Source organism: Phyllobates terribilis, unplaced genomic scaffold, assembly GCF_046119375.1.
Source record: "Phyllobates terribilis strain yellow unplaced genomic scaffold, ASM4611937v1 Scaffold_11__3_contigs__length_659146591, whole genome shotgun sequence".
Lineage (NCBI taxonomy): Eukaryota > Metazoa > Chordata > Amphibia > Anura > Dendrobatidae > Phyllobates > Phyllobates terribilis.
In genome coordinates, this window is record NW_027362771.1 from 373,905,963 (window position 1) to 373,922,176 (window position 16,214).

Genomic DNA, 16,214 nt, shown 5'->3' on the forward strand with positions numbered 1-16,214 from the left:
GCTTATAATCTTGTTTCGTTTCTCTGAAATGTCTTGGCAACACTGGAAATGTCTTAGTTTAAGTTTCGATTTGAGTAATTACGTAGCAAGGAAAGCTTATTGTTATATGACACAAAATGGTGGTTAGTACATTAGCAAAAAAGCGTATAAAAGTTACAAAAATATAAAAGTTACAAATATATATATTCTCTTTTACCCTGACAGTAGCACACCAGTGAAATCTTCTTGTCTTTCAGTCGTGGATTGGCAGACAATACTGTTATAGCCAAGGTAAATGCTGAGCTCTGGGATCTCGATCGACCGCTAGAAGGAGACTGCACTTTAGAATTGATGACATTTGACAGAGAAGAGGCTCAAGCTGTAAGTTGCAGATCAATATACAGTAGTGTTAAAATAAATAAATAAAAAAAAAAGACATTGTTAAAGGGAACCTGTCATCAGGTTTTTCCCATATAACCTACGGCCACTACTTTTCAGCCCCATGTGACTGCATTCTAAAATGCAGTATATGTTACTCCAATTCACACTGCAAAGCGAAAAAAAAAAAACACATTTTATTATACTTGCCTGCGGGGCGATCCGTTCCGATGGGCATCACTGGTCTTTCATTTGGTGCCTCCTCTCTTCTTGCCGTCCTACTTCTGTTTCGTGTGGATGACGCATCCTACGTCATCCACACAGTATACAGCATTGTGCTCCTGTGCAGGCGTCCATTTTTTGCCTTGCAGGGCGAATTAGTTTCATATATACAGCATTTTAAAATGTCAGGTGGCACTGAAAGGTGGTGGCCGTAGGAAATATGGGAAAAACTTGGTGATAGGTTCCCTTTAAATTATTGCAAGTTTGTGTTATTGCAAATGGACTATACTCTGGAACAGGCATGTACAATTTTTTGGCCATATTGTCCTATTGAATCATTCTCAAGGGCTGTAATAAAACTTATAGGGGTATTACCATCTGAGACATTTCTGGCATAGTAAAAGTGAATGCCTTAAATGCCTAATGGATAAAAGCCAGTGAAACCTGTGCATTTGGGAAGAATTGGGGTTCCTGTTCACCTAGTTAGCGTTCCAGAGAGAAGGTAAGTGCACGTGGCTCTGCATTGTAAACTCAGCTGCCATAAACTACAGTGGAGAGGAATATGTGCATTGATGCCCACCTGTAGAGCTTATACACTTTCCTGGCCAAACAAAGGTCAAGGGATGCCATTCTCCAAATATTTATGGAGGAGACAAAGATGGCCAAGTACCACCCCTCTTCTTTTATATGGGAACTACATTGAAGCTGCCAAACAGGCAATTGTGTATGTGACCTGATGGTTGGGGGGCCACACAGAATGGCATTGCTGGATGCTTATGGTCCCCGGGGTACAGGTTGTGCACCCCTTTTCTATAACCTTATTGTTTTCAACAGCGGCACAGATTCTCCTGCTATTTACTCATTGGCCTGTGACCCATGATTGTGCAAAAAATGTTTTTTGGGGCTAAGTTTGCCTTTTACATAATTTGTTTTTAGTTATTCAATGTAGAATTAAAGCCCCCCAATTGCCCCCAGGAGTGCAGTACAATGCTAGTGAATGGAACATTAGTGATGGATGGAATAGGGGGCTCTTTGGCTTCTCCCATGAAAATCCTCTGCAAAATCCAGAAAGGCTTCAGCGGCTTGTGAGCTCAGAGCGTGTCAGCTCTCCTAGTTATTGGAAGCTTTTCTAACTACATGTTTCTTGCAAACCTGCAGGTTTACTGGCACTCTAGTGCCCATATTCTAGGGGAGACCATGGAGAACTACTATGGAGGCTGCTTGTGCTACGGTCCGCCTATCGAAAATGGCTTCTATTATGATATGTACTTAGAAGAAAGGTAACTAATTTCTCTACAATTGTACAATATATGGGAAATTTTGACTTACTGGTATAGAGAGCACATTACTGTAACTTATGTAAAAAAAATATCAGTAACTATGCCACATATTACCTTATAAAGATTTGCTAAAAAAAGTCATTTTAATCGCGATTAACCCTGTATATGTTTGTGAGTAGAGGGGTGTCTAGCAATGAGTTTCCTGTCTTGGAGAATATGTGTAAAAGCATCATTAAGGAGAAGCAGCCTTTTGAAAGGCTGGAAGTCAGTAAAGAGCTGCTCCTGGAAATGTTTAAGGTAAAGTGGACTGGAGACGTATGGATGGCGCACAGCATAATTTGTAATTGCCAGTGTACTGCATTTACTTGTATAATGGCATATGGAGTCCCTATGGGTCTGTTTTGCAGGGACATGGGCAATCCATTTGCCACAATATTTTTATTTTGTACAATCCTGTAATAAGAGCATAATTATTATTATATATGTATCTTTTCCCACTTGGATTAATTTGTGAGAAAAGACATTCTTATGAAACTGGGAGTACACTGAAAAATACTATGGGCTTATAGATTGCTATAGAGTGCTATAATATGCATTCATACCGCACAGATTCATTAAAGAAGCACTCCTCCCATCAAAGTTTTTATCCTCTTAATATATTTCAGTCATCATATTATATTGTACTGTGTGCTTACAATTGCTCATTTTGCTTTTCTGCCCAGCTAATTCTTCTCTTTTCCATTAGGTCTATGACTTCAGGTGATTAAAAACAGACTAGCTGAATCCTTCTAACCTCTAGGTAGAAACAGGAGGTCAATTTTCCCTGTATAAGTCATTTGTCACTGCAACAGTTATTGGCAGGGGGAAGGAGGGGAAACAGCTGGGGCAGGAGGTGAAGAGGGGAATGTTTTATGTGTGGAAATGAGACTTCCTGTTTCTACATGGAGAGAATAATTAACTGGGTAGAAAAGCAAAATGAGCAATTGTAAGTACACAGTGATTTATACTTAATTTTCACAGTATATTGATATGGAAGCATCTCCAATAATTAGTTACTTTATTCACTGTCAAATCCAATTGGGGTAATACATAAAATATAACTTTTAATATTTATTTATATTAAAACCACAGACACAAACCAACGCCAAATTATATACATATTTTCTCTCAAAGGGCAAGATAAATATATAAACTAACCACCCTTATTGTTGCTGTTAATCTGTGACAGCAAATAGATTTTTTGCTGATTCTAATTGTCTATTGAGGGATCAATACTTCACATCACTACTTAGATATTAATAGTAGCCACTTGTTGATGTGGGTACCAAGTGATGTCATCAGATCTTAGCACCCTATAAGGTCACTGATTTTATTGGTCACAATGGACTTAGAGTGATCCTTTTAGTCCCAATGGACTCTCCCTCAGTGACCACTAATCGTAGTGGACACCAATCATACTAAGATCCATAGCAGATATCGGCATCTTAGAGAGTCAGCCCTACGTGCTTCATCAACAATCTGTCACTGCTTTGAGTCATCAGGGTCTAGCAGTAAGTAAAGTGATTATAAGTGCATTCAATCTCGTGGTATATAATGATAATAACGTTTCAGCGACTTCGCTAGAATATGCATCTTTTTTTTTCAACGTTCCTGTAGCAATGAATTCCTAAATATGTTGTACTTCACCACAAATGGTTAACTACGTGCTCTCTTCACAACATTTTTTAAGAGCCGTAAAAATATTTTGTTAAATGGCATAAAACATTAATAGGTTTAGAGTAGGTAGAAAATGTTGAAAAATTGTGAGCACAAATGCAATGATATATGGCTTCTAATGCACCAAGTTCTCTTGTTGTACTGTAGATCTCTATTTTAAAAATATTTGCAGACAGAATCGCCCAAAGCAAATGGATCATTTAAAAAAAAACAAAAAAACAACAAAACTTCTAAATACGATAAATGGAATCTGGTTGAATGTAAACCCCACCTATCCCCAGTTTTTGCTGGTACTAATTATTATCATTTCATTGTTGATTGTCATATTTAACTTTTTTTTTTTTCTCTTGTTTAGTACAACAAATTTAAGTGCCGAATCTTAAATGAAAAAGTCGATACGCCGACCACTACAGTATACAGGTAGGTGAAAGCGCATTGTTACTGGAGCCACAGACCTTACAGCTCCCAGTAGCTTTATATAGACACTGGTTGTATTCCCACTATTCACAGAAGAGCAAGCTAATAGTGCTGTAGGGACAGCCATGTATAAGGCAGATGATGTTCAGATCACACAAGGCTGGAATAGCCAGTGCCAATATGTGTGGATGTGATTATTAGCAGATATGAAGGATGTATGAAATATATGGAGATGATTCATTTTAGAATCTCAGATGCCAGAAGATGTTTGATTTCTTTCCTATAAGCTTTTTGCATCATAGTTTCATTGAATAAAGTCAGAAATTCCTCTTTTACATTGATTTATTGCATCCCCTATGGGTGTCTAGGTTTTTATTTTCAGTAAATACAAAAAATTACTGCTTTCCTCCAAATTTAAAGTGAACCTGTCAACTGATTCATGCAGCCTGCATCACGAATCAGAGAGCCGCTTCTGCATTCTTAACATTTATGTTTAAGGGCTCGCACAGACAACCGTAGTTTCAGTCCGTGTGCGATTTGTGAAAACATCGGCTTGCTCTCGGACCAATGTTATTCAATGAGGCAGTGCACTTCCAGTATTTATTTATTTTTTTCTTTTCCCTTTAAAAAAATGGCAGCATGCACCTCCGGTAATCAGATGGCACTTGCCCATTCATGACTATGGGTCCGTGCAAGACACCGGACCGCACTCGGATGACGTCAGACTATGGTCTGATTTTCATGGACAGACTGAATGAAGAAACTGTCATTTTTTTTTTTTTCATTCTCCATATCCAAGAAAAACAGATCCCACTGTGATCTGAGTGTAATTGGCTTAATTGGACTGTTTTTCTCAGATGAAGAACATATGGTCATCTGTACCTGCCCTATAGGGAACCTGTCAGCTCTTACATGCTACGCAATCCATGGGCAGCATGTATCAGGCACTGGCTGTATGATCACAGCAATGTATGTTTCTCTGAAATACTGCATCATTTCAGAGACTAACATACTTTTAATAGATGCTGATGACTGAGCTGCGTTGAAGATAAATCAGACAGCGGGTCCCCGGCAGCTTCTTCCCGTCCGCTGACCTGGATTGACAGGTGTATGCCTACATGCAAGTATAGAAAGAGACCTGTCAATCCAGGGCAGCGGGCGGGAAGAAGCTCCTTTTTAGTTTTTTTGTCTTTTTACAAGAAAATAATCTTTCTATTAAACTTTGTCATCTCATCCACAATAGTTTGCTGTACGTTACTGTTGTCTCTCACTAGGCAATCCCTAATTCCCTCTGTTCTCACCTAGGTGTGGTCCTCTCATTGACCTGTGTAGAGGACCCCATGTGCGGCACACAGGGAAGATTAAAGCCATGAAAATATACAAGGTACATCATGAGGCTTGATATAGGTTTTTGCATCATATGTGCAGATTATATATATTTTTTTTACAATTATATTTTTCTCTCTCCTTTCTGCTGCTTGTAGTGTTACTGCTAATATCATTCACCTGACTGATTAGTTTATAATTTATGTAAAGGCTTTCACCCCCGCCTGCTGTGAGACAACACACACAGGAATAATGTGCTTTCTGATCTATGGCAGAAGCAACAGAAAACCCAGCTGTGTGAATGTGTACATAGCCATTAAGGTGGTTATCTGGAGCTCACTTCAGTGCTAATGACGTAACAAACCTGCTCGCCTGCCAAGACGTGCAAGATCGGCAGGTATCATGCACATGTCTTATGCTAAAGGATAGGACATGTGCACAACACCTGCCACCTGCTGATCATACATTTATCTCTGCTGGTTTGCAAGTCGTGACGTCATCAGCTCTGCTCACTTCCGATGTGGACGGCACTGGAAAACCCCTTTAACTCCACAGGGACCTCTCCTTTGTCTATACATTTAAGTACTTCTGCCCATATCTGGTTGATTGATAACTGCAGACTCAAATCTAAATATCTTATTCTATATTATGTGATAGTTTTTCATTACCATCTTACTATAATCTTGTAGAATTCTTCTACGTATTGGGAAGGGAAAGCTGACATGGAAACATTGCAGAGGATATATGGGATTTCCTTTCCTGATAATAAGCTAATGAAGGAGTGGGAGAAATTCCAGGAAGAAGCTAAGAACAGAGATCATAGAAAGATTGGAAAGGTGTGTATTTCTCTTATTAAGAAGTGGAAACTCCGTGAAAGGACATGGTAGTTGTAGCATGTTTTATGTATTGGTTTGTAGATAAATACATATAGTAAAATAGATCAGGTTTGCTGCAAACAAAACCCACAAATATAAAGCATAAGTACACATTGTGAGCAATTTCCTAGTTTTCATCTATTACACAAGTGTCTCCTGATTATGAGGGGGCTATGTGAGGATCAGCTTACATGTACAATACAATTTTTTTTATACATAGTAATACAGGCAGAAATATGCAGAATTACATAATGTGTTCATAAAATGACCTTTGCTTATTAAATGTTACCATCTTCTAATGGTGCATTTTCCTTTGCTTTCAGGACCAAGAGCTGTTCTTTTTCCATGAGCTGAGCCCAGGGAGCTGCTTCTTTTTACCCCGGGGGGCTTATATCTATAACACGCTGATTGACTTTATCAAGGTTAGAGCAGCGTTTGGAGTTATTTTAAGTTATATTTTCTGTAACCAAAAAAAGCATAAAATGTGTAATGTGGTTAAAGATGAAGACACATCTCCGTCTCCTCTGTCACTTAGCATGGTGATTAAAGGATATGCACACCTTTTGTATATCTGATAAATGTGCAAAGATGTCACTGATGGCTGTACAAGAACCAAGACCCCACCTGTTGTAATGGTGCTTCCTCCTTTTGTGTGTGGCACTGGCATCAGCAGAATTAATAGATGTGAAAATATATACAGTCAAGCCAAAGCAGGCAGCACCCTGTTGACCATTGTGATTAGGAGGCAGGGGGTCTGTGCTTATTGATATGGTGCAGACTAGCAAAAATATGCTATGAATGGAATGTTAAGTCTAGTGTTTTCACTAAGTACTAAAACTTGCAGCAATTCCCCACAAAGATTTGAGCACTATCTGTTTGCTCCATGTAAAAATGCAATGCCTCTTTACTGCTTCTACTAGTCTTTGTCAGACTGCAGCAGTGACATTATTACTGCATGGCATGTGACCACTGCAGCCAGTCGTTAGGCTCGGCGTTGATGCTGATATGCAGTAAGATAGAACACTGGCATACATGTATACATTCAATATGTCTACCCCGAGATATGACAGTGCAGTCAATCATAATTAGCAATACATTTTGGGTGCTTGCAGAATCCTGTCTTACCATGCCTAAAACTTTTTTTTTTTTTTTTTTTAGTGGTGCATGGGTATGTTGGTGTGTACTGCATGTCAAGAGGTTACTTTGGCTTTTAATGCACCAACCACGTATGTGACATAACTGCAATCCATTTAAAGCAGCACTCCAGCTTTTTTTTTATGGGCGTTGTGACGATACAACTTCAAAATCTTAATAAGCCAGACAATTAGATTTGTTAATCCAAGAGAAATACAGTATTGTGTTTTATTAGAGATTGCTGGCTGTGTTTTATTAATGTTCTGCTTTCTCATCAGTTTATGTACACTAATTTAGCTTGTAAAGTGTCCAGCATTCCACTAATCTCATTAGTATCTCAGGAGTCTCTAACCATTGTTCAAATATCGTGTAAGTGTTGAAAGAAGATGGGGCAAAGCTTTCACGACAGGGAGTCTGACATGTAGACACAGGTGATGTGGTCGACCTGAAAAGGATACCTCCACTGTTGCAAACTTAGTTGTTGTTTTCTTTGGCGGGGGGGTGGGGGGTGGTGAGAGGAGTTCCGCCATTCAGGGGGCTGTGCCCAGAGAAGCAGAAGGGACATGAGTTTTTGTAGCTGTCAGACTTGGGAAGCAGAATCAAGGAGCATCAGAAAGACTTTACAAGGAGAATGAGAGACCTCCTTCAGGACAGTAGATGGCATTACCCAAAGAGACATAGATTTGATTCTATATGATTCTAGGCTAAGGGTATGGCCCTGACTGGAAAGATTCGGGTCTGCTCCATTAACCATCAGAGAGACATGGATACATTTTGGGGAGACCAGGGTTGGGACAAATAAGTCACCTGGCCCCATTGATATGTTGTTTGGGTTGCCAGGAGGGACCCACCGGTCGCCTGCATCCCACGGAGACATTCGGAGAAGCCAGATTGGGACCTGCCGGTTATCTGGCTACATGGAATCTCTCGGAGAGGCCAGGTTGGAACCCTCTGTTCTCCTGGCCTTGTACCTTGATGGACTGCTAGCTTCCTAAGCTTGCCGCGACCTTCTCTCCGTGGGAGCCCACCAGAAGCGGGGGGCCACTTGTTGAGGTAGTCAGCCCTGGAAGTCTCCAAAGTCTCAGCTGTTCTATCCCAGGTGGGCCTGCTTAAGGGTGAGACTGTGTAATATTGTACCATCTTGGGTATTAGCTGGGTCTGTTCTATATGTTTATTGTCCGCTTTGTGGTTCAGTAAAGTATTGCCACGCTGTTTTACCATCACCTTGTGTTGTCTGAGTAGTGTTACGCCCATGGAAGACCCCAGGTCTTCACAGCCGTGTTGGAGTGGTGTTACTAATGTAAGATCCATGCACTTAGTCTTATACTTACTTGTTTCCTCTTATACTTACCTGTTTCCATCTTCATCAGTCACCAGCAGGTTGTAACCTGCTGGATCGCTCCAGTGTTTGCTGGGCGGCCTGAGGTCACTTCTCAATGCAAGTCTATGAGAACCTTGTTCTGGCTCTCATAGACTTGCATTGAGAAGTGACCTCAGCTGAGAGCTTGTGACCATTACCTCTGACTTCTGGTCAGGCAGAAGTTGCAGTCACAAAATGGTGGTGTGTGGCCGGGGGGATGCCGGAAAGGGCTGAAGATGGCAGGTAAGTAGAAGGTTAGGTGCAGAGACTATTAGTAACAGCACTCCAGCGCTGAAATAGAAAAAGGCTAGAGTGCTTTAAGTGAAGTACTAGTGAAATGTTCACTTAGTTTCTTCATCCCTTAGTAAAGATCATAGCATAGAATTCTTACGGACATGAAAGCTTAGGACACACTTACAGAAAGTTTATGGGTACAGTGCATGTCTATTAATGGCTACAATGTACTGCTGTTACAGGAGGAGTACCAGCTGAGACATTTTACAGAAGTAGCAACACCTAACATCTACAATAGCAAGTTATGGGAAGCGTCTGGTCACTGGCAGCATTACAGTGAGAACATGTTCTCCTTTGAGGTTGAAAAAGAAATGTTTGCACTGAAACCTATGAACTGTCCTGGACATTGGTGAGTTTAATTTTCCTGTGAATACAGTATCAAAGTTCTGTTGTCTGTTTAGATCACATAGTATTTGACTATTTGTGTGTAGCATACATGTATATCTACATGTGAAGTGAACAAGATACAGAAAAATGTACACAACACATATACTGTAACCACTATGGACCCGATACATCAAGACTGACGTTGTTCACACCGGTCTTGATGTGATGGTCTGGAGTCACTCTCCTGATTCATGAAGAAGAGCAATCTGACAAGTGCCGAACACCTCTGTGTGCATCGCGCCACAAATCTTACTTGAGTCCTAGCTAGAGTCATTTTGAGGTGTAGCAAACTCACCGCTCATCATGACTTTGACGAACAGCGATCACCACACCCCAGTCCCACCGTACCTTCACCCACTTTGTCAGAGCTGGGTGAAAATAGCTCGAGAACAGCAAATGTTGCATCATTTTTAGCGCAGCCTCAAATTGCGCCAAAATTGTGCGACTTTTCAAAGCTTTTTACATTTGAATACTAGCGTAAAATCTTTGAATTGGGCTGTATGAGGGGAATTTATCAGTACTGCCATTTTACACAGCTGTTAAGAGCAAAAAGCCCGCTGGAGTAAGATACCTCAGATTTATAAATAGGCGGAAGCCACATGTATTGGAGGTCCCATTAAACTCTGTTGGTAATTGTTCTTTACATCGTTTAGAAGTCATGCAAACATTATATAGTGATGAAAAGAGGAATAATAGCAGAAGCCTCTATTCATTAAAAGTTGTGTTTGTGTGGGTTTACGCTTGGTACTCTGGTTTCCTCTAAGGTTCTGTTCACACATTAAGTATTTGTAGGAGAAATTTCTGTACCATTTCTGCATCTCTTGGCAGGAAAAACAGGCGTATATTTTCCTCCTTTTTTTTTACATACGTTTTTGTTGCTGATTTTTTCCCGCTCATTAGTATAAGCGAAATCGGCAGCAAAAAAACGCTAAAAGAATTGACATGCTGCAGATTTAAATCTGCACCAAATCTGCAAGGAAAAATAAGCAACGTGTACATGAGGCTTCAGGATTCTCATTCACTTTACTTTTCGGACAAATCTGCGTAGAAAAACCCCCCACAAAAAATGGCACAAAACTGCACTTAAAATAATGACCTGGCTTTCTGTTCAACTGGCATGTTTGTGTTGATCCCTTTGAAGATGTAGCCATTTTTCATTTATTCGCTTTTATTTCTTTCATGCCCCACCTGAGAGTAACAGTAACTATTCATTTTTTATTCAGTCATGTGAGTAGCAGTGAGCACTTAATAGGAGTACAAAGTAGGCAGAGCCTGAATGCCATGACAACCTATTGGCACCCAGCGACCCCATCATGGGAGGCATTGGGGTGATGAAGTGCTCCCCCATTTAACACCTTTAGTTGCCAGACTCAATAGCAACTGCAGTACCTAAAGTAAGTGCACACAATGTCTTTTAGACACCAATGAGTTTTGCTACAGGAAGTAGTAGTGATTTTTTTCTGAAGCATCTTTTTTGGCGTGTTTTCGGTCAAAATCTGAAGCAGATAAGATTGGAAAGACTGAACATATACACAGTGTAGAGTTTCCCTCTCAGGTAGGCATTAGGTATCGTTCACTCAGGAAATGTGGTTGTGTCCAATTGTGCAGTTTTATTGCTTCTCGGCACAAAGGTATCACAGCAAATAAGTTAATTTAGCAGGCACATATATATCGGTGCGGGCTCACCCGAGCAGATTACAGTCCTTTCTCTTGGAGCAAAGTTTACACACAAAAAATGCCCGATCCCACCAATCTCTATATTTCCTAAAGCCTGAGCTCCAGTGCCAAATAGAAGTATTCAACCTCAAGCATAGTTCACACTGAACAGGTTTTCAACCTCCACACAGTTCCCTGCAGCCCCAGCACACAGACTGCTCAGCCTTCCCAGCTGACCCATGCAGTGTGCACCCAGAGAGACCCCGGCATGTCTCTCTGTTACAGCTCACATTTTCGCTGGTCACTCATCAGCAGCACACTCGACTCTGCTCCATCCAGCAGACTGACACACTTAGTGAACACAGGCCCTGGTTCTAGGAAAAATCTAGTTAGGTGCATCTAATCAATATCTGAAGTGGTAGGATTTATCACAGTCCTACCTGGCTCTGCTACAACATCAAGTTATTTCTACTTTGCAATACATCTGTTCTCTCATTTTTACGTTTATTGAGGCGGGTTATGGGGCATATCCACCTGAAATTCGTCGTGTGCATGTTCCCCACTTAAGAGATAAAAACCTCTGTGATCAGAGTTAGCTCAGAACAGCAGTTACTTGAGGGCATCAGCTGTGTAATACTGCCGACACCCGCCATGTATGGAGTGGGCCAAGCTCTTCAGCCCCATTATACAACCCTAGCACACATCAACAGTATCTGTTGGAGTTATATAAGTAGCAGAAATAGATACATAAACTTCTCGGCTGGAAACCTATATCTAGATAATACGTTTTTGTAGTATTTTGCCTGTGGTTCGTCATTGATGTTTCCTCTTGCAGTCTCATGTTTGGGCATCGTCCTCGCTCATGGAGAGAATTGCCTTTGCGCTTTGCAGACTTTGGTGTTTTACATCGTAATGAGCTATCTGGGGCATTAAGTGGCCTGACCAGAGTTAGGCGCTTTCAGCAAGATGATGCACACATTTTTTGCACAATGGAACAGGTAAGAATGAGATCAGACTGTAATGCACATATTAAAAGTATGTATCATATCAAGAAAATAGAAATATGTGCTCCGCTCAAACATGCCCTGAATGAAGTGACAGTCATACTAGTATTAATACCTGACTTCCTAGATAGAAGAAGAGATGAAGGGATGCCTACAGTTCCTGCAGTCGGTATATGAGGTGTTTGGATTTACTTTCCAACTCCACCTTTCAACCAGACCTGACAACTACCTCGGAGAAATTGAGATGTGGAATCAGGCTGAAAAGGTATTTCTAATTGTTATCGTCACTACCGGTATTCACATTTATTGTTCATGAAAGGTAATCCATATGAAATTCTCTTTATATATATTTTTTTCTCCCATTTCCAGCAACTGGAGAACAGTCTCAATAACTTTGGACAACCCTGGAAATTGAACCCAGGAGATGGTGCTTTCTATGGCCCAAAGGCAAGTATCGAGTCGGCCATTTCTGCTGTAGAGTTTCTTACCAGTATAATATATTTCTTCCTTAATTTGTGGCAACCTTTTAAATCACATGGACAATTTAATCCTACATTGAATCTTATATTGCAGATTGATATTAACATCAGAGATGCCATTGGAAGATACCACCAGTGTGCAACTATACAGCTCGATTTCCAACTCCCAACACGGTTTAATTTAACATATGTAAGGTAAAAGTATTTTTTTTATTCTGGTATACTATTTACATTTGTGCTATAAACCTACATGTTCACATCTGTTCTTTACCTCCAATAAGCTCGGTCATAGGATTAAAACTGTGAAAATGATGAGTTTGGCAATCTGCCTGAAGACAGACACAGGACATGGTCTCAGAATCTGAGCTGGAGACTCCCACACACAGATGTGAACAGAGCCTTACAAATTCACTGGATGGATCTGAGTTTCTGTGTTTTGATTTTGTTCTTTTTCTGCTGCAGCAAAGATGGAGATGACAAGATCAGACCTGTCATCATTCACCGTGCCATCTTAGGATCCGTGGAACGGATGATAGCAATTCTTTGTGAAAATTATGGAGGAAAGTGGTATGATATCTTTAAATTTCTCTGAGAATATAAATAAAAACCTGGTGTATTAGTGTACTACAAGTTTAATTTTTATTTTTTCATTTATATAATGTTACCAATTTTTTGGCTCTTCTCTGTCTGGATACAGATACTGTCAATGTGGTTTTGCTAAATGTTGCCTTAAGGGTGCATTCAGACATCAGTTACTCACATACTAGTTTTACCTGTGATTTTCACTGATGGGCTATAATAGATACCTGTTCTATGAGGCTGTTCACATTTCCTCTATTTTTGCGCAATGAGTTGTCCACACAAAATCATGGAGACTTGTGAGATTTTTGATCGGAGTCATGGATCAAGGTCGCGAATGCAATATTTTACCGTGGAAAAAAAAGACATTGACAAGCACTGATGAAAATCAGATCAAAATCTCTGATAAAACTCAGACTATTTTTTGCATACATAGAAAGGTAGAGTTGGAAGGGACCTCCGGGGTCATCTGGTCCAACTCCCTGCTCAATGCTGGATTCATAAGATAAATCACTGATGACTGGATGATGCCTAAGGGTAGGTGCAGATGACCTTAGATTCTCTCACATGCAAATCTTGCAAGTGTGATCATAGTGTGCTCCAATTCTCTCATATGAGGAGAAGATGTAAAAAAAAATGTCTCCATCTTCTCCATTCTGTGAGGCTGCAGAAATCAGACTGCACGCAGATGTTGTCTGAGTGCAGTTTGATTTTCAAACGCGTGGACTTGTACGGTCATGTGTGATCCGAATATCGGATCAAACTGTGGTATATTGCGATTTTTTTTTTTTTTTTTTTTTTTTTTTTTTTTTCTTCCTCTAACAGTGTCTGAGGAAAAAATTGGACATGTGCACAGCCCCATAGAATAACATGGGGTTAAGTGCTATCCATCAAAACAACGTATAGCACTCGTCCGATTATTACGGCCGTCTGCCCAAGCCCTTACAATCCAGCGAGGGGTGGGTGAAGGTGAGCACAGAGACTTGTCAGGAGCTTTGATGGATTTGTATTCCTTTTGCAAAACCACTCCGCTACATAAAGGCCTTGGGCACAGACACTTTTCTTTTTTGCAATACGAAAAATCACAATTAAAAAAACCTGCATGTTAATTTCTTGAACTGCAATAAAACTGCCTGTATTTTTTTCCCCATGCACCTGAGCTCTGGTGCCTCCTGGTCTCTGTATTTTCTTCTCCAGTGATGGAGTCCCGATACTAGCATATGACCACTGCAACCAAACACTTGCTATTCTGGTGGCTAGTGACTAGCTGTAGCAACCCTATATTGTTTGTTGCGTTGTCGTTGCTGAAGTGGGAAATACAGGGCCCGGCAGGTGATTGAGACGTGTCGGAGGATTGGTAAATTGAGTATGACTTCTATAGTTGACTTACAACCATCCAAGTGGCTTCCAAACTAAAATCATGACAATTCCTGTAAATGTATGAAGCAAAGTAATGATTTGTTCTTTTTGCACTAGGCCATTTTGGCTTTCACCACGACAAGTCATGGTAGTCCCTGTTGGACCAAGTTGTGAAGACTATGCCCATCAGGTATGTATATGAACAAGCTATGAATATAAATATTCTGAAATCAGATGTATATCTAGCAGGCAACAAACTCGCAAAGAAGTCCTATACACAAAACCAACAATAACTACCGTACAGACTAAGGGCTCTTTCACACATCAGTATCTCCAGTATGTGTGGTGACAGTTTCCACTTGTACCGGAGACACTGACAGATGTAGACCCATTCAAATGAATGGGTCTGTGCTCGTCTCAGTGTTTTCACAGACCGTGTGTCCATGTGCTCCACACAGAGAGATATGTCCGTTTTTGGACAACAGCACAAATCACACGGACCCATTTGAGTCAATGGGTCCATGTAAACAAGTACCGCACACAAATGCCATCCATGCGAAACGTACTGGCGCCTGGGAATCAGTGTACAGTTAGCGCTGTTCCCAAGTGCCGCTGCTGAATGCTGCCCTCATCATGATTCCCTACCGGCACTGCGATCAGCACCAGCAGGGACAGTGATGAGGGTAGTAGTGTCTGCTGGAGAGAATGAAGCGCTGCAGCAAACGGTTCCGGAGCTGCGCTCAGTGAGTGACAGGACTCCGCTCCTGGGCCATTCGCTGCAGCATTTCATTCTCTTCGGCTCCTCTGCTGATTGGTCTCATGGATTACAGCAAGGGACACTTAGAATAGGTGAGTATATGGATTTTTTTATTTTATCCTTCTTTTTATACAGGTGGACACTGCGGGAGCAGACACTACTACCCTCATCAGTGTCCCTGCTGGTGCTGATCACAGCGCCGGCAGGGAGCCATAATGAGGGCAGTGTTTAGCACTTGGGAACAGAGTTAACTATAGCGCTGATTCCCAGGCGCCGATCCGTGTGATCCTGATGCGGCACACTGTTGCCACATGTGTGACACACTCGGCCAAACAGGACTCGAATATACGGGCGTTTCAAACCGGCCTAACCTACAGTGGTGCTTGCCTGGTTGCCTACCCATCATAGCAGTGTTATTACACATTGTCAACACAATCTCCCCACTGCAGACACATTATTGGGAAGTCGAACTGGGTCTCTTGATCTACCAATCAGTACAGATCAGATCTCCAGTGACCTAACATTTATTAGTTGGGCAGTTGTTAAATGTTCGTAGGTGAAGCTGCTATCATATAGTGACTTGGCTCTAAACATGGCTTTTCCCAGTAATCCCTTCTATAATTTTGTCTTGGATGCTGATTGCAGTTTTACAGTTACTGAAAAATAAAACCCATTATTTTGTTTGTCTTGGATTTTGTCTGTTTGGTGGCCAGTGTGAACATGTTCCTATTTTGCATGCATACCAACTTATAATCCAGTTAATTTTTTTTCGGTTTAGTTACCGAAAAATAACCTAATATCTTAAAATTGGAAATTATTTCCAGATAATTTGGCTGATAATTGGTGTATCTAGCCATAATGATTGTATTTATGTTGATCCTTTCGAGCAATAGAAATCTGTCTGTCAAGTCAGAAAATGTACAAAAATAATCAATGAAGTTTCCCAGTAGCTATTAATCACATCTGATGTGTCATAAGAAATTACCAACAATTTACTTCTTCAAATATATAA

The 16,214-nt window shown here is 40.7% G+C and overlaps 1 protein-coding gene across 1 annotated transcript in view; it reads left to right on the top strand.

Annotated features, from left to right (window-relative positions):
• Nucleotides 1-16,214, top strand: part of LOC141166347 (threonine--tRNA ligase 1, cytoplasmic-like) — a 61,771-nt gene that overhangs the window by 36,992 nt on the left and 8,565 nt on the right. The window contains exons 8-21 of the mRNA XM_073652944.1: nt 237-360; nt 1,738-1,859; nt 2,039-2,156; nt 3,931-3,995; nt 5,298-5,376; nt 6,008-6,154; nt 6,517-6,615; nt 9,164-9,330; nt 11,860-12,022; nt 12,156-12,293; nt 12,398-12,475; nt 12,602-12,702; nt 12,970-13,074; nt 14,563-14,635. Of these exons, the coding sequence (XP_073509045.1) occupies nt 237-360; nt 1,738-1,859; nt 2,039-2,156; nt 3,931-3,995; nt 5,298-5,376; nt 6,008-6,154; nt 6,517-6,615; nt 9,164-9,330; nt 11,860-12,022; nt 12,156-12,293; nt 12,398-12,475; nt 12,602-12,702; nt 12,970-13,074; nt 14,563-14,635 (1,579 nt within the window). The remainder of the gene's footprint in view (nt 1-236; nt 361-1,737; nt 1,860-2,038; nt 2,157-3,930; nt 3,996-5,297; nt 5,377-6,007; nt 6,155-6,516; nt 6,616-9,163; nt 9,331-11,859; nt 12,023-12,155; nt 12,294-12,397; nt 12,476-12,601; nt 12,703-12,969; nt 13,075-14,562; nt 14,636-16,214) is intronic.